Source organism: Thunnus albacares, chromosome 6 (genome assembly GCF_914725855.1).
Source record: "Thunnus albacares chromosome 6, fThuAlb1.1, whole genome shotgun sequence".
Taxonomy (NCBI): domain Eukaryota; kingdom Metazoa; phylum Chordata; class Actinopteri; order Scombriformes; family Scombridae; genus Thunnus; species Thunnus albacares.
This window is the reverse complement of record NC_058111.1, coordinates 6,238,680-6,264,796: the sequence shown is the minus strand read 5'-3', so window position 1 is coordinate 6,264,796 and position 26,117 is coordinate 6,238,680. Positions and strand designations below refer to the sequence as shown.

Below are 26,117 nucleotides of genomic sequence, written 5' to 3'. Positions count from 1 at the left end.
AAGATTTAAGGTATCCTTAAAAAAATGTTTTTCTCCTTTTTAGCTTCTCTCTGTTGTTCCACCACTTTGGTCTTGACTTTAATGGATTGATATGAAATTTGGTGCAGACATCTCAGCTGTTTTCAGAGAAAAAGCTCTAAAAAGCCACTGTACACTACCTGCTCACCACCAAACACAAACAGACACAGTTAGCTGTAGACTAGCTGGTGAACACAGTGGAGCATTTAGCAGCTAAAGAGCCAGATATTTCTCTCTGGAGCTGGTAGAGAGCAAAGACAGAGCTTAAAGAGAGAGAATATGGGACTTATATTCACCAGGTGGACAGAAACACGACTCCAAATGAATGATAATGTTGCTCCGTAACTGATGGATGTGGAAATAAGCAACTGTTTGCTAACAAGTTCAACAAATCAACCTAAAAGGTGATGAAATGTCAGTGTTGTGTTCACTACTTGTTTTTCGCTTCCCCCGTGTGGCCGAAACTGCAGGTCACTACAGGTTTAAAAATGTATGTGGTTGTGTATGAGTTGATGAATAATGCAGATAAACTTATATGAACAATGCGGTCAAGTGGTAAACAACTGTTCTCCATTGAAAAAGCTGACAAGCATACAAGAGCAATGAGTTTTCCTGCTGTGAACAATGTAAAATAGTAGAAATGAACAACTTGATTGAGAAACAAAGAGTGTTGATGATCCTTATGTACATACTGTGATTTAATGTACAGTATTTGTACCGAGGAGAGTGCTATTGACATAAAGTTGACATTTTTATGAGCTACACTGTTATTCACATATATTTGGAGAGGAGGACTCAGCATTGTGATTGACCTCCTGACCCCAGCAGCCAACAGACCCATACAAACTGGATTACAATAGTCCAGGCCCAATCTGCTGAGGTCATTGTCCACCACATAAACAACCTTTCATTTCTCCCAGCTCAGCAAAGATGCCAGTCGTGGCCTTTTCACGCCGCAGCAGGTGGTCGCTGGCTGCAAGTTTGACAACACAAAACATCTGAATGTGGCAGATCTGAAACCATCCGCAGGTGTCAGGCACTCAGAGCAGCTGTAAACACTCTGACCCACATTCATGAACCAAAAAGTTGCACGTTGGCGCTTCAAGAGTTTTTGTGAAACCATGCGGTGCTGCTGGTGACACCTGCTGGTTTCAAACATGAGTGTCAGTGTAGCTAACAGGCTGATCAAGTTCAAAGAACAGGAAAAAGACCAAAGTTACAGAAAACACTACAATGAAACATATTTTTTTACTGCTATGAATATATACATTTCACATATACACCTTGTTTGTGTCACTGGACTTTCAAATGTAGCACCATGTAAGTTAGATGATCAGATTTCAGAAGTCTCTGTAGTGTATAATTATCTAATTAACAGGAAACAAGTTATAAATTAAATATAGAAAGCTTTCATAACTGTGGACAATGTGTTTAGTTAATGAATTTTACACACTAAAAATGAAAAACTCTATTACATTAATGTGTAACTGATGGAGAATTACATTTCATTAATTTAATAGTTGTAATGATACCAGTTGCACCTTTAAAGGATAATAATAATAAACACAAACTGACTTTACAAAAAGGAAAGCGACGATGATTTAAATAGTAAATATATAATATACTCAAAAAACAGAGGGAAGTAAAATCATAAACAGTTATACATGTATATATAGGCACATACACACACTATGTAACAACAGCAATTGTCATTTATAATTGTAATTCGCTAAGACTGACTAGTAGAGTATAAAGTCAAGAAATGGCAGTGGAGTATAATAACATATTTCAGAAAAAAGTAATATTCCCATATTAATAATTATTGAGTATACCATTTGATTGATGTCCATTCTTTTGGCATCATGAGTTCTACCTGCGTTGTGGAAAATCTCACCCTGTTTCTCCTGTGTTGGCTGCAGGAGCAGAAGGAGAAGCTCCATGCAGAGCTGAAACAGGTGCTGAGCCAGAAGAGAAGTCATCTGAGAGAGTCGACCTGCCAACTGGCCCAACCAGAGATGGACTCAGAGGCCACAGACGAGCAGACAGTAAGCAGGAGTCTCATAAACTCAGAAAAGTTTAAAGCTATAACTGGTCCAAAGGTCAGCTCTTACAAGAACAAAAAAGCATGAATTAATGTATTTTCTGAATGAAGATCCACACTTGTCCACAAAGTCACTCCATGGTTGATAAAGTACATGATTCACTTTTTCCTTTGAGTGGAAACTTACTGTATTTCTGTTGGTCAGTCACTGGAAAAGTGTATGGAAGGACCTTTTCTCCATGACAGCTTAATGGATGAAATGGATTCAATAGCAAAGTATGAAGTGACAATTACAGTACAGTAAATTTTGCACTCACTGAAGCAAGTGAAACAAGATATAAAACAGTGATAAAGCCCACATGCACTGAGAACAATTTTAATCTACTGAGCAAAGAAAAAAAACAGAAATATGTTCTGTTTTCCATGTTGTGCATGATGCAACTTTGCACACTGGAACCCCCAGATAGTATCAATAGAAACTGTTCAAATTTTCCTGTTGTGTTCGGGTTGGTTTTATGGAGCTATGTGATGCAGAGTGATAAGACTAAGAATTTATACATGAAGAATTTATACATGAAAGATCCTGCCTTTAAAGCTTAACTCTATCATGTAAAACATTAGACATTTTCTGCCACTGAGAAATGCTGAGTTGTCTGGTTGCAACCACTGCAACCACAACAATATATGAAGTGCATAATAATTGTGTTTGAGTTACCCTGGTCAGCTGATGAGATGACACTCTGCTACAACATGTGGAAAATTGGGGGTTTCACCTTTAAGTTTAAATTTGACATACAACTAAGAGCCTGAGATCTAACTAACCACGACAAATGAAGAAAGACCAAAATAATGCAGAGATAAAATGTTTATCTTGGACTAAATTTTGTTCCTGTGGACTCCAGGAGATATTTTAAAGTTATGTGTTTGTGATGTCTGTGTGTCAGAGTGGGGAGGAAGCCTCTATCCCAGTGGAAATCGTGGTGGAAACAGAGGCGGAGGCTGGGGCCAGCGGCTACAGTGTGACCGGTGGAGGAGAGCGAGGGATCTTTGTCAAGGATGTCCTCAAAGACTCTCCAGCTGCTAAACATCTCAGTCTACAGCAAGGTATCTGCAGTCACATCTTATCCTTTTAGGGAGCACTTTTAGCAAACATGCTCCTCACAAAGTGCTTTAAAATAAACATAATCCAAACAGGAAATAAGGTGAAAACATATACACTGCAAGCTCTAAGCTACACTGTGTGGTGGGGGGTGGGGGAATCAACCAGTTCACCAGTTGATTGGGGACAGCTTGTGCAAAAACTGATCTTTGGGTCAGTGGTTATGGTTTGGGTTAGGGTAAGTCTCCAGGAAATTAATGTAATTCTATTTAAATACCCCAAAAGTGACTTTCTTTTCAGATTACTACAGTTTGGTCACTTTTTATTTTGAATGTAGATACTGGAATTGAAATGGTGTGTCTGACTTGACATTCTGGCCTTGGTGTAGTTCTTTGCTGTTGCCACTAGAGGGCAGACATGAGCGAATGATCTCCAGACCTGAAACCTGTTACTGAAAGAACTTTTTTAAAGTGTTTTTGTTTGTACCAATACCGGTGTTGCTGTTGTTATTTGTAATAATAACTATTTCAATAACAATGATCTGTACATTTTCATACTTATAACAATTACACTGATGAACAGTGTTAGCCATGCATTTATTGTAGTGTTGCAGTTCCTCATTGTGACCACAGGAGGGCAGTAAATCACCCATGATTCTACATTATAGTATGATCACCAGACCAGAAAATTCCTTTGTTTTTTTTACCAGTATTAATATTGCTGTTGTCATTGTAATAATTGTGTCAACAGTGACTTGCCACAAATCTTATTTTACCTTCAGTTTACCAGGAAAACCTCACTGAGATTAAAAATCGCTTTTGCAAGAGTGTCCTGGTTAAGAAAGGCAGCAACATAAAGTTTCAGACAAACAACATAAAAATCAGTAATACAGATAGACCTCTCATTAGTCAATATAAGATAATGAAATCATGAATAAATATTGCAATAAAATAGAAAATAAAAATACAACCTTAATGCTAGAATTGAACTGAGAAACAGCAGTAATTTGAGGCATTACAAACCTCCTAGCAACCCCATTGACATTGGCAGATAGATGATGATGGACAGAGTTCCTGCAGCAAAGCTTTAAACCTGCCAAGAGAAACCAGTGACGGTGATTTTAAAGGACCAGTGTGTAAGTGGCATCTAGCTGTGAAGTGGCAGATTGCAACCAACTGAATACTCCTTCACTCACCCTCCCCTTCCAAGTGTATAGGAGGCCCTACGGTGGCCGCAAAACCAGTGTTTGGTTTATCCATTCTGGGCTACTGTAGAAACATGGTGGGCTCTGTAGATATAAAGGGCTCATTCTAAGCTAACGAAAACACAACAATTCTTATTTTCAGGTGATTATACACTAATTAAAAGATACTTATCAATATTATATTCAATGTCTGCCAAGTTCGCTCCGCTAGATGCCACTAAATTCTACACACTGCATCTTTAACTAATTTTTTATGAGATTCCAAGTATAGGGAGCAGCATACATGAAAGCTCTTTTACCAATCTCTGTTCGAACCTTAGGTACAGTCAACAAAAAGGTACTCTGCGAGTGAAGAGCGTAATTATGTAGTGTTTGCAGTTCCTCACTGTGACCACCGGAGGGCAGTAAACACTCATGTTTAGATGAGACGGAAGCTCCTTAGCTTCACTTGTTTTTTTGGTTTCCTTTGTCGTAGTTTCGCTTGTACAATATCTTTACTAGCTCATGGTAACAAACCATGGCCTAGACTAGATAACATACATACATACATACATTGTATGTATCGAAGAATTGCACTTGTATTGTTTTAATGTAAATAGAGGCCACAGCTAATGGTGTGTCTGTGCAACAGTATTAAGCAGAATATAAGCTAATGAAGAGAGAAATTGACAAACTACACAAAAGATGCTTAAAAAGTTAGACTGCTTATATTTAATGTGAGCACAAATTTCACACCATTACCTCCTAATTAGCCTGATTAGCCATGCTATTTGATTAGCTAATTTATTTGCATAAAAATGTAAGACGACAATCTTGTGTTATATTGATTTTAAGGTCTACTTTTACTTTTATTACTTGCCCTTGAATTGTTTTCTAATAACCCTAATAGTCCTAATACTGCACTACATTTCTCCCTGGAAAAGTATAGGACACAACCAAATATACATTATCGATTTTAGAATTTTGATTTGAACCCAATTTGAATTAAAGGAAAAAAATTATTGACTTATGACATTTCCATCTACTCAACCCTCATCAGGTATATGGGCAAATATCCCAACAGTTCCATATGAATATATAGATGCTCACTAAATCACCCAATCAGAAGACCACAGAAATTTGCTCAATTGGTTGATGATTCCCCTTGAGGAAACACACATACTGCCATCCAGGTGATTAGGTAAAGAAGACGTGTTTTTTCTCCTTCAAAGCATACTATAAAAGGATTAGCAAATGACAAAGGCAAATAAGTTCTATTTTTCATCATCAATCATACAATTTTATCATCACAACATCTATATAACACCTAACTATCCAAAGTTAAGAGTTTTCCACCAATGCACCTGTCACATATTCAGGTGTGCAGACATCTTTTTTTCAATGTTTTGACTTCAACTCAATAAAAGTACAAACTGAGATGGACTGGTGGGGAAGTTTAACATATAACTCTTTAACATATAAAGATCCATAACACTGGACACAATTCATACTGTTCCTTGTAGGTGACCAGCTGCTAAGTGCCAAGGTCTACTTCGACAACGTGAAATATGAAGACGCTCTGAAAATCCTTCAGTGTGCGGAGCCATATAAGGTCAGCTTCCAGCTGAAGAGGACCATCCCTGGAGCTGAGGTCAGCGTGCGGCCTCGAGTTCCCAGTTTGGAGGTCAAAGGACCCAAAGCCAAGATGGCCAAAATGGTGATCATTTATATTCTTTATTTATGAGTGGTATGTAGTTTAAATAAAGTAGCAATGTCAATGTGTTATCATCAGACTTTGTTAAATGCCTCATTGAAGCCCAATGTTTTTAAAGGGTTTTGTTTTAACTTTCAGATCCAATTGTAACTTAAAATGTGGCCTAATTAATATAAACATTTAGTACAATCTATCAGAGATTCACAGTAAATTTAAACAATAGTTTTTAAACCATAGTTCCCACACACAGTCCATTGTTAAATACTTTCAGCTACTGTACACAAAGCCAGCATCTGAACAGCATTGTCATACTCAGTTTGCAGGCCTTCAGATGTTAGTGACTGATCCTCTTGTCATGTGTGTTTGTGCACGTTTCAGAGTGTGAAAGGCACCAAGCCATTCAAGGCCAAGAAGAAGAGAGGCGGCCGCTTTGGACTGAAGAGGCTTAAAGAGAAGCGCAGAGAGGAGCTGGTGATAGAGGGAACACCCCCGAGGCTGGAGATGAGTGACGTGGACGTGGAGTTTTCTCTTCCCAAATTCAAACAGAGGAGGAGCGCAAAGGTCGAAGCAGAAGGAGCCGGAGCAGCAGTGAAAGCAAAGAGGAGGATCAGGTTGGTCTTGTTTTTGTTTTTTCTGTGTTTGCTTTTCTTGTTGAAATGGCTACATGCACAATGGTTATTTTTTACAGAGCATTTAGGAGTATTTGTATCTTTTTTGGCAATATTACAATGTCTTTCTTTTTCTCTCTTTCCCTTCTTTACAATGTTTTACCAGGTTTCCCCACATGAAAGCAAAGAGTTACACTGGAGCAGAGACAGGAGGAAAAGTGGAAACTGGACAACTCGAGGGACAGGTGAATATCTCTCCATCTGAGATACCTGGAGCTAAAGTGAAAACCAAAGGAAAAGGACACAAGTTTGGACTCAACTTTCCTAAGACCAAACACACAAAGTCCGGCTCGGCTTTGGAAACTGGATCTTTGGAGCTGAAGCCGCCAGATGTGCACATCCAGCCACCATCAGTGGAGTTCAGTTTGTCTGGTGATAAAAGCAGCAATATGGATGTGGAGAAGGGAGGAGCTAAGTTTAATGCACCTGATGTGGAGTTTTCAATCCCTTCTGGAAAAGGTGAGGCATCTTTGCCAGCTGTGAAGGGAAAGGCAGAAATCAAAGCTCCTAAAATTGAAGTCAAAGGAGGGGTTGATGCAGAGGCAGCTGGGGGAAAAGTTGATGTAGATGTAGGCAAAGGAGATGCAAAGCTCAGAATGCCAAAGTTGAAACTACCCAAAGTTAGACTCTCGTGTCATTCAGATGAGATAGATGGTGGCATCAAGGTAAAAACAGAAGGGATAACAATGCCTGACAGTGACATAACACCTCCAAAAGTAGAAATCAAAGGAGGTGGTGATATTGGTGTCCCTGAAGCACATTTTACCAAACCAAAGATGGAAGGAGATCTCTCAGGAAATGTTGCATCTATTAAAATGCCTTCTGTTGACATTTCTTTACCAAACGTGAAGGGAAAGTCTGACATAGACGTCTCACTCCCAGAGTATGAAGCAGCTGGGAAGACAGCAATTAAAATGCCTGGCGTTGACCTCTCTGTGCCTGGCGTTGATTTAGAGCTGGACACTGGACGGAGAATCCCTGATGAGGTGGAAGGCACTTTTAAAGGGCCCAAAATCTCTATGCCAAAAGTTGATATCACGTTACCAAAGATGGGATCACCAGATGTGAATATTGAAGATCCAGAGGGTGGAGGGAAATTCAGTCTACCGTCTGTTGACATCTCTCTTCCGAAGGTGGAAACTGGGGACGTTGATGTGGATATGGACTATTACGTTGGCGGAGATGGGAAGTTCAAGATGCCTGATTTTGACATATCTCTCCCAAAAATTAAGTCACCAGAGGGAGAAGTACATATTAAAGGACAAGAGGTTGAAGGGGGTTTCAAGCTGCCCAAAGTAGACCTGACCCTTCCCAAAGGCAAAGCAGCAACAACTGAGATGGACGTCGACATTGAAGGCCCTGGAGTGAAAGGTGGTAAATTTGAAATGCCCACACTTGACATTTCTCTGCCCAAAGGTAAAATGGAAGGAGACATTGATGTAGAAGGGCATGCTGTGAAGGGAGGAAAATTCAAAATGCCTACCTTTGATGTTTCTTTACCAAAGCTGAAACAACCAGGGGCTCACGCGAACATAGAAGGTCCAGAATTTGAGGGTGGAGGTGAGATGCAGATGCCCTCTGCTGATATATCTTTGTCAAAAGGAAAGATAGAGGGAGACATTGAAATAGAGGGTCCATCTTTAAAAGGACAGAAGTTCAAAATGCCCTCATTTGATGTCAGACTCCCTAAGATAGGGACATCTGGGACTGAGGTGGACTTACAAGGTCCAGAGATTAAGGGAGGGAAAGTTGAGGTGCCATCAGTAGACATTTCTCTACCAAAAGGTAAATCCAAGGGTGAGGTTGACATCAAGGGAAAAGGAGGGAAGTTTAAAATGCCTTCATATAGTATATCTCTTCCAAAAATGAAATCACCTGAGGGAGATGTTGTTTTGGAGGGACCTGAAATCAAAGGTGGAGAGATCAAAATGCCTTCTGTCGATCTCTCTGTTCCCCACGGAAAAATAAAGGGAGATTTGAACATCGATGGCAGTGATGGAAAAGGAGGCAAATTCAACGCGCCTTCTGTAGACGTCTCTCTCCCAAAAATGAAGCTGCCTGAGGGAGAGGTGAAGCTAGAATGCCCTGAACTCCCAAATGTTGACATTTCACTTCCCAAGGCAAACGTGGAGGGTGACATGGAGCTCAAGGGCAGTGGTGGTAGCGGAGCCAAGTTCAAGATGCCCACGTTTGACATCTCACTCCCAAAGATGAAATCCAAAGAGGGAGAGGTTGTTATTGAAGGACCTGAAGTTAAAGGGGCAATTGACACACCTACAGTTGATATCTCTCTTCCAAAAGGAAAAGCAGAGGGTAAGATAGATATTGAAGGACCCTCCGCAAAAGGAGGCAAGTTTAAGATGCCTACATTTGATGTATCCCTACCAAAGATGAAGATGCCTGAGGGAAATATTGGCCTTGAGGGACCCTCCGTTGATATCTCTCCTCCAAAGGGGAAAATAGAGGGTGGCATAGAGGGTAAAAGTAAAGGAGGACATTTTCATATGCCCTCAATTAATGTTTCGCTCCCCAAAATAAAATCAAAGCGAGGTGACATCAACATCGAGGGACCAGAAATCAAAGGTGGAAAAGCACAGGGAGATATTGACATTGACATCCACTCTGGAAAAGATGGAAAATTCAAAGGTGACATTAATATTGAAGGTGCTGAAGGGGAAATGGGTAAATTCAAAATGCCAAAATTTGATATTTCACTTCCAAAGATGAACCTGCCAGAGGGTGATGTCAAAGTGGAAGGACCAGAGATCAAAGGAAAAATGGAAATGCCAACTGTTGATATTTCACTTCCAAAAGGAAAAATAGAGGGAGACGTTGGGGGCAAAGGAGGCAAGTTTCAAATGCCTTCATTTGATATAACTCTCCCTAAAATAAAAGCTAAGGAAGTTGATGTTGACATTGAGGGACCTGAAGTTCAAGGAGGAGGATTCAGTATGCCGTCACTTGATGTTTCTGTGCCTAAAATCAAATCTCCTGAAGTAGATGTCAGCCTTGAGGGTCCTGATGTTAAAGGTGGACATTTACACATGCCAACTGTTGATATTTCACTCCCAAAAGCAAAAGGTGAGGTTGGAATAAATGTTGAAGGTCCTGAGGGGAAAGAGGGAAAGATAAAAATGCCAAAATTTGACCTTTCGTTACCAAAGGTAAATTTTCCAGAGGGCGATGTCAAAGTAAAAGGGCCTGAGATAAAGAGCAGGAAGATTGAGATGCCAGACATTGATATTTCACTGCCTAAAGGAAAGGCAGGAGGGAAAATTGAAGTTGAAGGGCATGGTGGAAAAGGAGGCAAGTTCCATATGCCCTCTTTTGATATCTCGCTTCCTAAAATGAAAGCTAAGGGAGCTGATGTCAATATTGAACGTCCTGAACTTAAGGGAGGAAAAATCGACATGCCAGACATTGACGTTTCCCTCCCCAAAGGAAAGGCTGAAGCTGACCTTAATATTGAGGGTCCTGAGGTAAAGGGAGGTAAATTCAAAATGCCAAAATTTGATGTTTCACTTCCAAAGATACACCTGCCAGAGGGTAATGTCAAAGTGGAAGGACCAGAGATTGAAGGAAAAATGGACAAGCCAACTATTGATGTTTCACTCCCAGAAGGAAAAGTAAAGGGAGATGTTGACATTGAGGGACATGTGGCTAAAGGAGGCAAGTTTCACTTGCCCTCAGTTGATATATCTCTTCCTAAAATAAAATCAAAGGGGGCTGATGTTGATATTGAAGGACCTGAACTTAAAGGTGGCATTTCACTTCCAGAGGGAAAAGTTGAGGGTGACTTAAATGTCAAGGGTCATGGAGGTAAAGGAGGGAAATTCAAAATGCCAAAATTTGATGTTTCATTGCCAAAAGTGAATCTCCCAGAGGGGGGTGTCAAAATAAAAGGCCCAGATATCAAAGGAGGGAAGATTGAAAAGCCAGATATGGATATTTCACTACCCAAAGGAAAAGCAGAGGGAGACATTGAAATTGAAGGACATGCTGGCAAAGGAGGCAAGTTCCATATGCCCTCTTTTGATATCTCTCTTCCTAAAATGAAAGCAAAGGGGGTTGATGTTGATATTGAAGGACCTGAACTTAAAGGTGGCATTTCACTTCCAGAGGGAAAAGTTGAGGGTGACTTAAATGTCCAAGTTCCTGAGGGTAAAGGAGGGAAATTCAAAATGCCAAAATTTGATGTTTCATTGCCGAAGGTGAATCTCCCAGAGGGGGATGTCAAAATAAAAGGCCCAGACATCAAAGGAGGGAAGATTGACATGCCAGATGTGGATATTTCATTACCCAAAGGAAAAGCAGAGGGGGAAATTGAAATTGAAGGACATGCTGGCAAAGGAGGCAAGTTCCATATGCCCTCTTTTGATATCTCTCTTCCTAAAATGAAAGCTAAGGGACCAGAGATAAATATTGAAGGTCCTGAAGTTAAAGGTGGAAAGCTTAACATGCCATCACTTGATGTTTCTCTTCCAAAAGTCAAATCTCCAGAGGTAGATGTCAGCCTTGAGGGTCCTGATGTAAAAGGTGGAAAGATCGACATCCCAACTGTTGACATTTCACTTCCCAAAGGAAGCGTTGAGGGGGACTTCAATGTTGAAGGCCCTGAGATGAAAGGGGGGAAATTCAAAATGCCCAAATTTAATGTTACTTTACCAAAAGTGAGTCTCCCAAAGATTGATGCCAACGTGGAAGCACCAGATATGAAAGGGAAAATTCAAATGCCAACTGTTGATATTTCACTTCCAAAAGGAAAGGCAGAGGTAGATGTTGACATTGATGGGCACGGTGGTGAGGGAGGCAAGCTTCACATGCCCTCAGTTGATATTTCTCTTCCAAAGATAAAAGCAAAAGGAGTTGATGTTGATATTCAAGGACCTGAAGTCAAAGGCGATATGTCACTCCCTAAGATTAAGTCTCCAGAGGTAGATGTTAGCATCAAGGGTCCTGATGTTAAAGGAGGAAAGTTTAACTTACCAACTGTTGACATTTCACTCCCAAAAGGAAAAGCTGGGGGTGACCTTGATGTTGAGGGCCCTGAGGTGAAGGGGGGTCATTTTAAAATGCCAAAATTTGATGTGTCCTTACCAAAAGTGAGTCTCCCAGAGGGTGATGTCAAAATAAAAGGACCAGAGTTCAAGGGCAAGAAGATTGAGATGCCAGACATTGATATTTCACTCCCCAAAGGAAAGGCAGCAGGGGAAATTGAAGTTGAAGGGCATGGTGGAAAAGGGAGCAAGTTCCATATGCCTTCTGTTAATTTTCGTCTTCCTAAAATGAAAGCTAAAGGACCAGAGGTCAACATAGAAGGTCCTGAACTTAAGGGAGGAAAAATCAATGTGCCAGACACTGACATTTCACTCCCCAAAGGAAAGGCTGAAGCTGACATCAATATTGAGGGTCCTGAGGTAAAAGGAGGCAAATTCAAAATGCTGAAATTTGATGTTTCACTTCCAAAGATACACCTGCCAGAGGGTAATGTCAAAGTGGAAGGACCAGAGATTGAAGGAAAAATTGACAAGCCAACTATTGATATTTCACTCCCAAAAGGAAAAGTAAAGGGAGATGTTGACATTGAGGGACATGTGGCTAAAGGAGGCAAGTTTCACTTGCCCTCAGTTGATATTTCTCTTCCTAAAATAAAAGCAAAGGGGGCTGATATTGATATTGAAGGACCTGAACTTAAAGGTGGCATTTCACTTCCAGAGGGAAAAGTTGAGGGTGACTTAAATGTCCAAGTTCCTGAGGGTAAAGGAGGGAAATTCAAAATGCCAACATTTGATGTTTCATTGCCAAAAGTGAGTCTCCCAGAGGGTGATGTAAAAATAAAAGGCCCAGACATCAAAGGAGGGAAGATTGAAATGCCAGATATAGATCTTTCACTACCCAAAGGAAAAGCAGAGGGAGACATTGAAATTGAAGGACATGCTGGCAAAGGAGGCAAGTTCCATATGCCCTCTTTTGATATCTCTCTTCCTAAAATGAAAGCAAAGGGGGTTGATGTTGATATTGAAGGACCTGAACTTAAAGGTGGCATTTCACTTCCAGAGGGAAAAGTTGAGGGTGACTTAAATGTCCAAGTTCCTGAGGGTAAAGGAGGGAAATTCAAAATGCCAAAATTTGATGTTTCATTGCCGAAGGTGCATCTCCCAGAGGGGGATGTCAAAATAAAAGGCCCAGATATCAAAGGAGGGAAGATTGACATGCCAGATATAGATATTTCACTACCCAAAGGAAAAGCAGAGGGAGACATTGAAATTGAAGGACATGCTGGCAAAGGAGGCAAGTTCCATATGCCCTCTTTTGATATCTCTCTTCCTAAAATGAAAGCAAAGGGGGCTGATGTTGATATTGAAGGACCTGAACTTAAAGGTGGCATTTCACTTCCAGAGGGAAAAGTTGAGGGTGACTTAAATGTCCAAGTTCCTGAGGGTAAAGGAGGGAAATTCAAAATGCCAAAATTTGATGTTTCATTGCCAAAGGTGCATCTCCCGGAGGGGGGTGTCAAAATAAAAGGCCCAGACATCAAAGGAGGGAAGATTGACATGCCAGATGTGGATATTTCACTACCCAAAGGAAAAGCAGAGGGAGAAATTGAAATTGAAGGACATGCTGGCAAAGGAGGCAAGTTCCATATGCCCTCTTTTGATATCTCTCTTCCTAAAATGAAAGCTAAGGGACCAGAGATAAATATTGAAGGTCCTGAAGTTAAAGGTGGAAAGCTTAACATGCCATCACTTGATGTTTCTCTTCCAAAAATCAAATCTCCAGAGGTAGATGTCAGCCTTGAGGGTCCTGATGTAAAAGGTGGAAAGATCGACATCCCAACTGTTGACATTTCACTTCCCAAAGGAAGCGTTGAGGGAGACTTCAATGTTGAAGGCCCTGAGATGAAAGGGGGGAAATTCAAAATGCCCAAATTTAATGTTACTTTACCAAAAGTGAGTCTCCCAAAGATTGATGCCAACGTGGAAGCACCAGATATGAAAGGCAAAATTCAAATGCCCACTGTTGATATTTCACTTCCAAAAGGAAAGGCAGAGGTAGATGTTGACATTGATGGGCACGGTGGTGAGGGAGGCAAGCTTCACATGCCCTCAGTTGATATTTCTCTTCCAAAGATAAAAGCAAAAGGAGTTGATGTTGATATTCAAGGACCTGAAGTCAAAGGTGATATGTCATTACCGAAAGTTAACTTACCAACTGCTGACATTTCACTCCCCAAAGGAAAAGTTGAGGGTGGCCTTGATGTTGAGGGCCCTGAGGTGAAGGGGGGTAAGTTTAAAATGCCAAAGTTTGATGTGTCTTTACCAAAAGTGAGTCTCCCGGAGGGTGATGTCAAAATAAAAGGACCAGATATCAAAGGAGGGAAGATTGAGATGCCAGACATTGATATTTCACTCCCCAAGGGAAAAGTAGGGGGGGAAATTGAAGGGCATGGTGGAAAAGGAGGCAAGTTCCATATGCCCTCTCTTGATATCTCTCTTCCTAAAATGAAAATGAAAGGTCCAGAGGTCAACATAGACAGTCCTGAACTTAAGGGAGGAAAAATAAACTTGCCAAGTACTGATATTTCACTACCTGAAGGAAAGGCTAAAGCCGACCTCAATATTGAGGGTCCTGAGATGAAAGGAGGCAAATTCAAAATGCCGAAATTTGATGTTTCACTTCCAAAGATAAATCTGCCAGAGGGTAATGTGAAAGTGGAAGGACTGGACATGAAGGGAGGAAAGATTGCAATGCCAGCTGTTGACATTTCAGTTCCAGTAGGAAAAGTGGAGGGAGATATCGATATTGAAGGACCATCTGCAAAGGGAAAGGTTGAAGTGCCAAAAGTTGATCTGTCTGGTAAAAAGGGTGGTGGGCTCCATATGCCAACTATTGACATAAATTTACCCAAATTTGATCTTGACCTCAGCCTCCCCTCTGGTGTGAAAGACAAAAGCCTCAAAGTGGACGCCAGTGTTCCTGATGCATCAACAGATGTGGAGTTGTCTGGTCTCAAAGGAAACATTAAACCAGCCAAGTTGAAAGTTAAGGGTGTGGATATCGAGACAGGTGGTGTAGAAGATCCAGGTGCATCCCTCAAACTTCCCACTGTCAAACTACCATCAGTTGACATCTCTGCTCCGAAGGTGGATCTAGACTTTGGTCGCGCCAAACCTAAGGGTGATGATGTTGAAGTGGAGCTTCTGAAAGCAGAGGGAGGCAGGCCTTCTTCAGGGGGCAGCTTTGATCTGCCTAATGTCTCCCTTAAAGTCCCCAGTTTTTCTCTTCCCAGGTTTGGTGGAAAGTCTAAGAGCGGTGATTTGGCACTATCAGGAGAAGGCCCCAAGGGTGACATTTCCCTCAGCCCACCACATGTGGAAGGAGAAATTAGGGCACCATCAGTAGAGTTTGATGGGGATGGAAAAGTCAAGGTGAAAAAATCTAAAATCAAAATGCCCTCATTCGGATTATCCAAAAAGGATGCAAGTGTGTCCGTGTCTTCTCCCGATGTGGATGTTAAAATGAAAAAGGGGAAAGTTGACATTCCTAAACCAGAAATCAATGTTGAGAGCCCAGATGATAAATCAAAATACAAACTGAAATTCCCCAAGTTCTCCATCCCAGGATTTGGCTCTAAAGAAAGAGATTTAGGAAAGCCAAGCGGTGACTTTGAAGCTAAGGCCAAGGTCAAGATGCCTTCTGTTGAGCTGTCTCTACCAGCAGCTAAAACACCGGAAACTGAAGTTCTTCTCCCCAAAGCAGAAGTGGATGTCTCAGAGGCTGATCTCAGAGGTTATGAGGGAAACCTCAAAATTCCCAAAATGCCAACAATTGACGTTTCCATCCCTAAAATAGACCTGGATGTGTCCTTGCCTAAAGTAAAGCATGATGCAAAGACTGAGAAAGGAGGCAAATTCAGCATGCCACATGTCAAGATGCCCAATATTGACTTGTCCCTTCCTAAAGGAAAAACAGGCAACATTGAAGGAGGTCACATTGAAGTTGACACTGAAGGAGGGAAGTTCAAAATGCCTCAAATTAGTATGCCTGATGTGGATGTATCCCTGCCAAAAGGAAAATTCCCAAAGATTGAAGGACCAGAAGTGGAACTAAAGGGAGGTGAAGGAGAATTCAAAATGCCTCACATTACAATGCCATCAATAGATGTGTCCCTTCCCAAAGGGAAATCTGGAGATCTTGCAACACCAGATGTTGAAATACATGGTGATGGAGGTGGAAAGTTTAAGATGCCTCATGTCAAAATGCCTAATATTGACATATCTCTGCCTAAAGGAAAGACTGGTAAATTAGAGGGACCAGATGTTGAAATAGAAGGAGGTACAGGAGGAAAGTTCAAAATGCCTCACATGAAAATGCCCAACATCAACCTATCTCTTCCTAAAGCAAAAGTCGAAGGTGCTGAGATAGAGACACCTGAAATAGAAATGGAAGGACAAGGAGGAGGAAAATTCAAAATGCCTCACATGAAAATGCCACATCTTGACATCTCTCTGCCCAAAGGAAAGATTGAGGGCCCAGAGGTGGAGATCAAAGGGGAAGGTGGGAAATTCAAGATGCCACATGTCAGTATGCCCTCAGTTGACGTTTCACTGCCCAAAGGAAAGGTTGAAGGTCCAGAAGTCGAAATGGAGGGAGGTACAGGAGGAAAGTTCAAAATGCCTCACATGAAAATGCCACATGTTGACATCTCTCTGCCCAAAGGAAAGATTGAGGGCCCAGAGGTGGAGATCAAAGGGGAAGGTGGGAAATTCAAGATGCCACATGTCAGTATGCCCTCAGTTGACGTTTCACTGCCCAAAGGAAAGGTTGAAGGTCCAGATGTTGAGATAGAGGGAGGTACAGGAGGAAAGTTCAAAATGCCTCACATGAAAATGCCACATCTTGACATCTCTCTACCCAAAGGAAAGATTGATGGCCCAGAGGTTGAGATCAAAGGAGAAGGTGGGAAATTCAAGATGCCACATGTCAGTATGCCTTCAGTTGACGTTTCACTGCCCAAAGGAAAGGTTGAAGGTCCAGATGTTGAGATTGAGGGAGATGCAGGAGGAAAATTCAAAATGCCTCACATGAAAATGCCACATTTTGACATCTCTCTACCCAAAGGAAAAGTACAAGGTCCAGAAGTCGAAATGGAGGGAGGTACAGGAGGAAAGTTCAAAATGCCTCACATGAAAATGCCACATGTTGATATCTCTCTACCCAAAGGAAAGATTGAGGGCCCAGAGGTGGAGATCAAAGGGGAAGGTGGGAAATTCAAGATGCCACATGTCAGTATGCCTTCAGTTGACGTTTCACTGCCCAAAGGAAAGGTTGAAGGTCCAGATGTTGAGATTGAGGGAGATGCAGGAGAAAAATTCAAAATGCCTCACATGAAAATGCAACATTTTGACATCTCTCTACCCAAAGGAAAAGTACAAGGTCCAGAAGTCGAAATGGAGGGAGGTACAGGAGGAAAGTTCAAAATGCCTCACATGAAAATGCCACATGTTGACATCTCTCTACCCAAAGGAAAGATTGAGGGCCCAGAGGTTGAGATCAAAGGGGAAGGTGGGAAATTCAAGATGCCACATGTCAGTATGCCCTCAGTTGACGTTTCACTGCCCAAAGGAAAGGTTGAAGGTCCAGATGTTGAGATTGAGGGAGATGCAGGAGGAAAATTCAAAATGCCTCATGTGAAAATGCCACATCTTGACATCTCTCTACCCAAAGGAAAAGTACAAGGTCCAGAAGTTGAAATGGAGGGAGGTACAGGAGGAAAGTTCAAAATGCCTCACATGAAAATGCCACATCTTGACATCTCTTTACCCAAAGGAAAGATTGAGGGCCCAGAGGTGGAAATTAAAGGGGAAGGTGGGAAATTCAAGATGCCACATGTCAGTATGCCCTCAGTTGATATTTCACTGCCCAAAGGAAAGATTGAAGGTCCAGATGTTGAGATAGAGGGAGGTACAGGAGGAGAGTTCAAAATGCCCCATTGGAAAATGCCAGATGCTGATATATCTCTGCCCAAAGGAAAGATTGAAGGCCCAGAAGTTGAGATGGAGGGAGGCACAGGAGGGAAGTTCAAAATGCCTCACATGAAAATGCCCAACATCAACTTATCTCTTCCTAAAGCAAAAGTTGAAGGTGCTGAAATAGAGACACCTGAAATAGAAATGGAGGGCCAAAGAGAAGGAAAATTCAAAATGCCTCACATGAAAATGCCACATGTCAGCATGCCCTCAGTTGATATTTCAATGCCCAAAGGAAAGGTTGAAGGTCCAGATGTTGAGATAGAGGGAGGTACAGGAGGAAAATTCAAAATGCCTCACATGAAAATGCCACATCTTGACATCTCTCTGCCCAAAGGAAAGATTGAGGGCCCAGAGGTTGAGATCAAAGGGGAAGGTGGGAAATTCAAGACGCCACATGTCAGTATGCCCTCAATTGACGTTTCACTGCCCAAAGGAAAGGTTGAAGGTCCAGATGTTGAGATAGAGGGAGGTACAGGAGGAAAATTCAAAATGCCTCATATGAAAATGCCACATTTTGACATCTCTCTACCCAAAGGAAAGGTTGAGGGTCCAGATGTTGAGATAGAGGGAGGTACAGGAGGAGAGTTCAAAATGCCCCATTGGAAAATGCCAGATATTGATATATCCCTGCCCAAAGGAAAAATTGAAGGTCCAGATGTTGAAATGAAGGGAGATGGAGGAGGAAAATTCAAAATGCCTCATATGAAAATGCCAGATATTGGCATGTCTTTGCCTAAAGGAAAGGTTGAAGGTCCAGAAGTGGAGATTAAAGGGGAAGGTGGGAAATTTAAAATGCCACACATTAGTATGCCTTCAGTTGATATTTCACTACCTAAAGGAAAAATTGAAGGCCCAGAAGTTGAGATGGAAGGAGACGCAGGAGGCAAATTCAGAATGCCTCATGTGAAAATGCCAAATGTTGGTATCACTCTACCCAAAGGAAAAGTACAAGGTCCAGAAGTCGAAATGGAGGGAGGTACAGGAGGAAAGTTCAAAATGCCTCACATGAAAATGCCACATGTTGGCATCTCTCTACCCAAAGGAAAGGTTGAGGGCCCAGAGGTGGAGATCAAAGGGGAAGGTGGGAAATTCCAGATGCCACATGTCAGCATGCCCTCAATTGATGTTTCTCTGCCCAAAGGAAAGGTTGAAGGTCCAGATGTTGAGATAGAGGGAGGTACAGGAGGAAAGTTCAAAATGCCTCACATGAAAATGCCACATCTTGACATCTCTCTACCCAAAGGAAAGATTGAGGGCCCAGAGGTGGAGATCAAAGGGGAAGGTGGGAAATTCAAGATGCCACATGTCAGTACGCCCTCAGTTGATATTTCACTGCCCAAAGGAAAGGTTGAAGGTCCAGATGTTGAGATTGAGGGAGATGCAGGAGGAAAATTCAAAATGCCTCATGTGAAAATGCCAAATGTTGGTATCACTCTACCCAAAGGAAAAGTACGAGGTCCAGAAGTTGAAATGGAGGGAGGTACAGGAGGAAAGTTCAAAATGCCTCACATGAAAATGCCACATGTTGACATCTCTCTACCTAAAGGAAAATCTGGCACAATTGAGGGGGCAGAGCTGGAGATTGAGGGAGAGGGAGGCAAATTTAAAATGCCACATATGACAATGCCCTCAGTAAATATTTCACTGCCTAAAGGGAAGACTGTAGGTCCTGAAGTTGAAATTAAGGGTGAGGAAGGAAAGTTCAAGATGCCTAATGTTGACATATCTCTCCCTAAAGGAAAAATAAATATTGACACACCTGAACAGAAAGTGGAAGCAGAGGGAGGAACCATAAAGCTGCCACATATCAAGATGCCAATGGTTGATATTTCACTTCCAAAAGGTAAAAGTAAGGATATGGATATTGAAGCAGAGATCAATTTACCAACCATTGAGACAGGTGGGAAAATTAAAGCACCACAAGTCACATCACCAGATGTGGACATTGATGTGACACTTGGTAAACCCAAACAAGACACAGAAGCTCATGGGCAAGCTAATTTGCATGTTGAGGGAGAGCACAAAGGTCTGAAACTCAAGATGCCGACAATAGATATCAAAGGTCCAAAAGGAGACCTAGAGCTTGATTTAGGACTTCATAGAGGAGACGGCAAGAAGGACAAGAAAAAAGTTGAACTACCTGACTTGGATCTCAACTCAACGGGAAAAGTAAAAGGGCCTAAAGTCAAAGGTACAAAATTCAAGATTGGAATGCCAAAAAAGAAAACTGGCAAAGATTTAACAGCAGAAGTGAAAACAAGCAAAAACGGTGACGATGACAATGGTCAAGTTAAAGAAAGATTTGAGCTTGAAGCTGAAGTTAGCAAACCAGAAATCTCTGGTCACACAATCTCAGGCCACAACGGACATACAGAGGACAAAGTGCCAGTGCCAGGGATTTCCTTACCAAGTGTTAGTCTGAAAACCAATCAAGACTCAGCCACCTTAGGAACGGGGGGAGAAGCTGGCATCTCATCATCCACTGCAGAAATCAAAGTTCCCAGGATTCCAGACATAGAGTTTGATATTGGTACATCACATGATGAAGATCAGGACAAAACAGAAAAGGGCAAGAAAGTCAAAATCCCTAAGTTTGGTGTCCCATTACCCTCCATCTCCTCTCCTGAAGGAAGAATCTATGGGCCAGAAATTCGGTATGAGGGCCCTAAAATGCCCAAAGTAAAGAAAGCTGTTTTTGTCCTGGTTGATCCTCCTCAGACAGATGAACACGCTGCATGTGCAGGCCTCCAAGAAGAGGAGACAACAGCTAATGCTCAAACAGAGGACGTCAAAGTGAAGATGCCCAAAATCCAAATGAAGCCAAGCTTTGAGAAGTCCAAAGATAAATCAGGAGAGAGAGAGGGGGAGGGAGAGGAGAAGTCAAAGGGAGGGAAGATGAAAATGCCTAAAGTGTCATTTTCTCCGGGCAAATCAGGGTCATTTGATGTTACTGCCAAGGCCGAAGGCTCAAGTTCAAGTCTCAACGGTGAAAAAGATGCAAGTCCTCACAAGGGCTCCAAGGACAGTAAAGGGACATTCAGTAGTAAAATCAAACTTCCAAAGGTGGAGTTCACCTCTCCATATGGCAAGATGACTGCAGGGGAGGAGCACACAGAAATTAGTGCAAAACTGGGAAAAGATTCATCACCAGCAGAAGTGAGGGGAGAAGCTAAAGAACTTAAAGTAAAATCATCCAAGATGCCCTTTGCAGGTTTCCATGAGGAGCTCTCAAAGGATGTGGTGTCATCTCACGCCAGAACAGATATGCTGGACAGGGACAGCTCAGAGTCCCCCGCTGGTTTTACCATGGAGTTAAGCTCAGCAAAGGTTCAGACTTGGAGCGAGGTGGAGAGCAAAAGCAGGGAGTGGGAGTCTGAAGAGAGAGAGTCTTCCCCCTGGTTCAAGGTCCCTAAGTTGACCCTGAAGCCACATTCGACAGGTAAGGATAAAGAGATAACAAGATATTTGAAAAACTTGACAGAGACTCAGAAGGTTGATAGTATCCAAGTCAAACATATTTTATTTACTGTATTTTCTTAAAGAGGAACCCATTATTTCCAAAATTGATATATACAGTAATCTATTTTTATATGACCTCATCAGTTTTTATTTAAAGGGGGAACTTCACATTTCAAAGGTTACAATTCATGGTTAGTACTACTGAGCCTGTTTTGTCTTCTTTTGCTCCGATGGTTCTTTGTCCATACCCAAAAAAACTTGATTGATGTCACCAGGGTTATCTCTGCTTAGGCTCAGAAAATACAGATTTTCAATGGACCACTGCATGACAAACTAGGGGAATTCAGTTTGAAAGATGTGGACCCTCCCTGCCTGGTAAACCCCTGCTCTAGAGTTGCATTATGGGAAGTGTAGGACCCATATTAGCCCCTTTTTGACCAGAAGTTCCAGGTACTTTGAAACCGGAGGAACTAATCTCAGGAACTAAACTTGGAAGTAAAAGTCCAAAGTGTTGTGCAATACTGTTTGTGTTTCCACATCTGAGGAACCAGGTAGATCATGCAAATTAGACCCATGAGGAATTTTAAAAATGTGGCGCTTAAAACGCAGTATTCACACAAGGAAAAGACAACACAGATTTGACCTGTTGTTTTTTGTATTTACTGTTGCATGAGTTGGATGTAATGAATGAATGAAGGAAAATGAATCTAAGAACATCTGTGTCAACAGTAAATCATCTGTTGAGCGTTTGAAGGTTATTTATTTGTGCTTTAGAACATAACCGTCATGAAACAATCAGAAAATAACATTTTATTTCTCTCGCTCACTGGCTTTGTTTTCCCTACCACCGCTTCCTCTCTTCATTCACTCTCTAGCTCGCTAGACCACCAGCGATCTCTCTTACTCACTCACTCATACTCTCAGCTCACTGGTACTATCTTGCTCTTTTTTTCTCTCACTCTTTTTTAAAACGAGTCAGGGAGCCAACAACAAAACCTAACTTTACTTTTAACATTAATAAAAAAAAGAGAACTGTCCTCCTTTCATCCTAATGTTAACAGTAGAGTACTTCCTTTTTTTTTATGATTGAAGCGGTACACAAGTTGAAGCATCCACCGTGTCTGTGCAATCCTGCAAACCCTGCCTTTAAAGTTCCTGTACTTTTGGAAAGTACTAGCACCCGAGCAGGGACTTTTCAGGCAGTAAAATAATCTCCCTGGAACTTCATTTAGACCCTGGTTCCTCCGGTGGAAATGCAGGTAGAGGAACTGAGTTCTTCAAAAGGTTCTTAGTCACCATGGAAACTAAATTAAAAGAGAGTAATGCACAAATCATCCAAAATTAGCAATAATGCTCATATTATGTATATGCTGTATACGCTTTTGTATGTGTGTTTTGTACGTTTTATACCTATTACAACAGAATTTATTCCAATATACAAAACATTTGACATAATTCATCCTTGCTTTTACTTTTGGTGTGTTTTGTTTTGTCAGTTTTTGTTCTATAAATTATTAATTTATCACTTCCTGTTTTGTCTCTGCTACAAAAGACTGAGTGTCTTTTCTTTCTTCCGTTCTTACACTCCGTCCTCTTGATTTCTCCACCTGTCCTCCTCTCCTCTCCTTGTTTCCTTTCCTCTAATTTCCTCTCCTTGTCTCCTCTCTTCACCTACTCCCCCAGGCTTCCTCCAGATAACCCCCGAGGGTTCTCCTCAGGCCGAGCGGAAGGGGGAGGTTGGAGGCGAGGCCAACGTCTTGGGGTCTTTCTGTCTCCACACCTCAGGAATCGACTTCACCACCCAGGAAATGTCCGAAGAGCACCAAGTCTCCTCCACCGAGGAAGGCACAGTCACCATGGTGACAAAGACCTCCAGAGTCACCCACCAAATGGTTACCACTGAAACGCGAACAAGTGAATCTTCGTCAACCATGACAACAACTCACCAGGTGACGGACTTCTGAGAACTTCTGAGGATGCTGTAACGATATCTTAAATGTCTTTTAATAATTTTTTTGTTTTTCTTTGCTGAGGTTGCAGTGTTCTTGTAAGCTAAGCCTGCAACATGGCAAACCTCTATTGAGTAAAAGTCTTTATTTTATATTTTAATAGGTGAGGTATGAATGTGATGAAAAGCAGTGACATTTCATCAACCAGCATTATTGTCATTATTACAGCAGCAGAGTAATATATACTTCCATTTTTTCATTTTAAATGTGACTATTTTTGTTACTGTTATTCAAGTTTTGTTAGTTTAGTCCAAATTATTTATCAGATTTTGTTTGGTTTTAAAGGTTTCACTCTGAATGTAAACATGTCAGATTGCTTCATAATTTATTGTTGTTCATGTGTTCAAAATACGCTGGAGTGACTCATCATATTTTCATATTGATCATCAGCATCATTGATTGTGGTTTTATAATAAGTTCAAAATAGTTCATTTTGAACCACTACAGTACAGGCCAGAAAAATATTTATGTAAATACAACTTATAATTGCTTTTTTGAAGCAGTATCCCTTCAGTACAAAATGTAATTATTTTCATATTCACCAAATGTCAGGAGTAGAAATTATATTTTTGGACCTGATAACCTATTATGTTTGTCTTGAGCAAGAAGTGTGAGCTTTTTTGAGATTATAGGCTTTTCTCATTTTCTGCCATATAGTTTTATTATATTTTAAGCAATTAGCTGGTGCTGTTACCCAGAGCTAGTCACAGTGAGTGAGCAGGTAGGGAGTCTTGCTTAAGGACACTCTGGACTCTTTTTCTGCTGTGGGGATCAAACCTGTGACCTTCCGGTTACAGGTTGCTCTCAAACATTTAGGTCAACCTGCTGCTAATGTAATTTATTTTTCCTGTACACTGCCAGAAAAAGACTCTACACTACTGTATATTTTATGATTGGGGTTTTAGCTTCAAGATCAACCTCCTGACTGACGTTAATGTTTTGAAACTCAGCTGTGAACTGTGTTGAGTTTCGAAACATTGGCGTTGAGCTGGGAGGAAATTTGGGGCTTTAGGAGTGTTGTTGGACGCTATAGCAAAATAACTGAGTGGAGTTTTAAAGGTAAAAATGTGAACCTTTTTAACTTGACCCTGTAACAATAACTAACCTTCTATAAACTACTTTACCATAAGGCTGCTACAATGACAGTCTGGCTAACGAGTGGCAAGCCTTGATGTTGTACTAAAGCCATCATGTAACAAACTATTTCCTCTAAAGACAGTACAGAGGGGATCAAGTCAAGAGGACCAAGGCACATTTTCCTTGTTTTTGATAATCTGACATTGTTCTGTTTAATATATGCATATTTTTTAAGATATTATAAGAAACTTTGGATATTAAAAAAGATTAATGTCAGATTAGCAGAAGCATTTTAAGTGCCTTTACCTTTACCCCCAAATTGCTTTGAAAAGCCTTGTGCTGTCTTTGTCTCTACATTCAGACATTTAGGTTTCATTCCCAAATGCAGTACTTGCCATTTTAGAGGAAAACATCTACTGTAATATTACTGACATAAAATTAAAATACACTACCTATAGCCATTTACTTACAAGATAACAGTTTCACAAGATCAGATTTTTCTAAATAACGAACTGTTTTTTCAAGTAGATGTAAAGCATTTGAGAATGAACACCTGACTTTTTACTTTACTTGGTTGACTTTAGTTTACTTGGTTGGTAGATGGAATGAAAATGTGTGATGAAATGCAATCAAGAAGTCCTAACATATCCACTCCCACACGTTTTTCATTAACAATTTTTAACACTAATGCCTGTGTTGCAGGTGAAAAATAGATTTTCAAAAAGCTGGAACAAGAGTAGTGACATGTCAAGGTAACACGCACTGAGTAGTATCTATGTGTATAGAGATTTTTACCTTTCTGGTTTAATCGAGTCTTTGATTTTTGTTTCTTTTAGACTATAAGGGTTTCAGTGCCAAGTATTTGTCAAAGCTGCATTGGAGAGACTGTTGGTTAAGATGTTACATCAATAAAAAATAATATTCACACAAAAACGGTTTCAATTAAGTTTCCTGGTGTCTCTTTCTGACTATCACAAGTCCATTCAAAATCTATCAGTCTTATTCTTTGCGGGTTTACGAGCGGCTGAAGCCTTTTAGTAACTCGCTGCTTAGCGAAGTACACCCACTGACATTAAAATTCCTGATTTAAAAACACATGATGAAAAGGTAGTGATAAAAAATAAATGTGCTCATGGTTTGTAAGTCATGGTTTGGATTTACTATCTCATAATTTTTACTCCTCAATTTAATATCGTAATAACTCAAAATTTTGACTCCGTAAGTGAGCGTTTTAAGATAGTTTTGGCTAATTAAGGCTACCTGTCATCATTTTAACTTATATATCATGATTTTGACCTAGTAAGTCAAACTTTTGACCAGTCCAAATTTTATATTTTTTTGATATATTTTTATTGGCTTTTTTTAGAACATACAGAACAGCCACACAACTGTAGAAAAAGAAAACAATGAAGAAAAAGAAAAACATACTAACAAACAGGCAGATGTACAAAGTAAAAGCCTTATGTCATTACGATGGGCTGCAGAGACAGAAATAGACACTAGATGATAAATAAATGTGACTTATTCCATTTGGAGTCACATTCAAGAAGGTGGGGAGTTAGAGCTTAGCTCTTATGTAATTGATAAATGGTTTCCAAATTCTCTCAAATGTATTGGAGCAGCCATGTGTTGTGAATCTCCTCCAGTTTGAGATGCTGCATCGCCTCCGTCAGCCGCTGAGTCCAGCTCGGTGGATGAAGACTCTTCCGTGCTAACAAAGTGACACATTCTGTTAGTTTGAGTTTAGTTCTGGAAAGATTGTTATTATTCTCTCCTGCAATGCCAAAAATGGCTATCATAGGATCCGGCTGAATTA

The 26,117-nt window shown here is 40.9% G+C and overlaps 1 protein-coding gene across 4 annotated transcripts; it reads left to right on the top strand.

Moving 5' to 3' along the window:
- Positions 1–1,949: 1,949 nt before the first annotated feature.
- prx (periaxin) lies at positions 1,950–25,243 on the top strand. Of its 4 annotated transcripts, XM_044353204.1 has the most exons (8): positions 1,950–2,063; positions 3,004–3,163; positions 5,865–6,058; positions 6,434–6,666; positions 6,830–16,226; positions 16,428–16,630; positions 17,135–21,195; positions 22,899–25,243. In XM_044353204.1, the coding sequence occupies exons 1-8, from the start codon at positions 2,034–2,036 to the stop codon at positions 23,177–23,179; spliced, it is 14,559 nt and encodes a 4,852-aa protein (XP_044209139.1). In that variant the 5' UTR covers positions 1,950–2,033; the 3' UTR covers positions 23,180–25,243. The 4 variants fall into 4 exon arrangements, with proteins under 4 accessions (XP_044209139.1, XP_044209140.1, XP_044209142.1 ...); XM_044353205.1 differs by lacking the exon at positions 16,428–16,630 and having other exon boundaries at positions 17,436–21,195; XM_044353207.1 differs by lacking the exon at positions 16,428–16,630 and having other exon boundaries at positions 6,830–16,346; positions 18,297–21,195.
- The last annotated feature ends 874 nt before the right edge of the window (positions 25,244–26,117 follow it).

What these genes read in the sequence shown, in the direction of transcription:
- prx (XM_044353204.1), top strand. Translation starts at nt 2,034, where the DNA reads ATGGACTCAGAGGCCACAGACGAGCAGACA. An exon ending in ACATCTCAGTCTACAGCAAG is followed by an intron (nt 3,164 to 5,864) that starts GTATCTGCAGTC and finishes TGTTCCTTGTAG; the next exon opens with GTGACCAGCTGCTAAGTGCC. An exon ending in AAGCCAAGATGGCCAAAATG is followed by an intron (nt 6,059 to 6,433) that starts GTGATCATTTAT and finishes TGCACGTTTCAG; the next exon opens with AGTGTGAAAGGCACCAAGCC.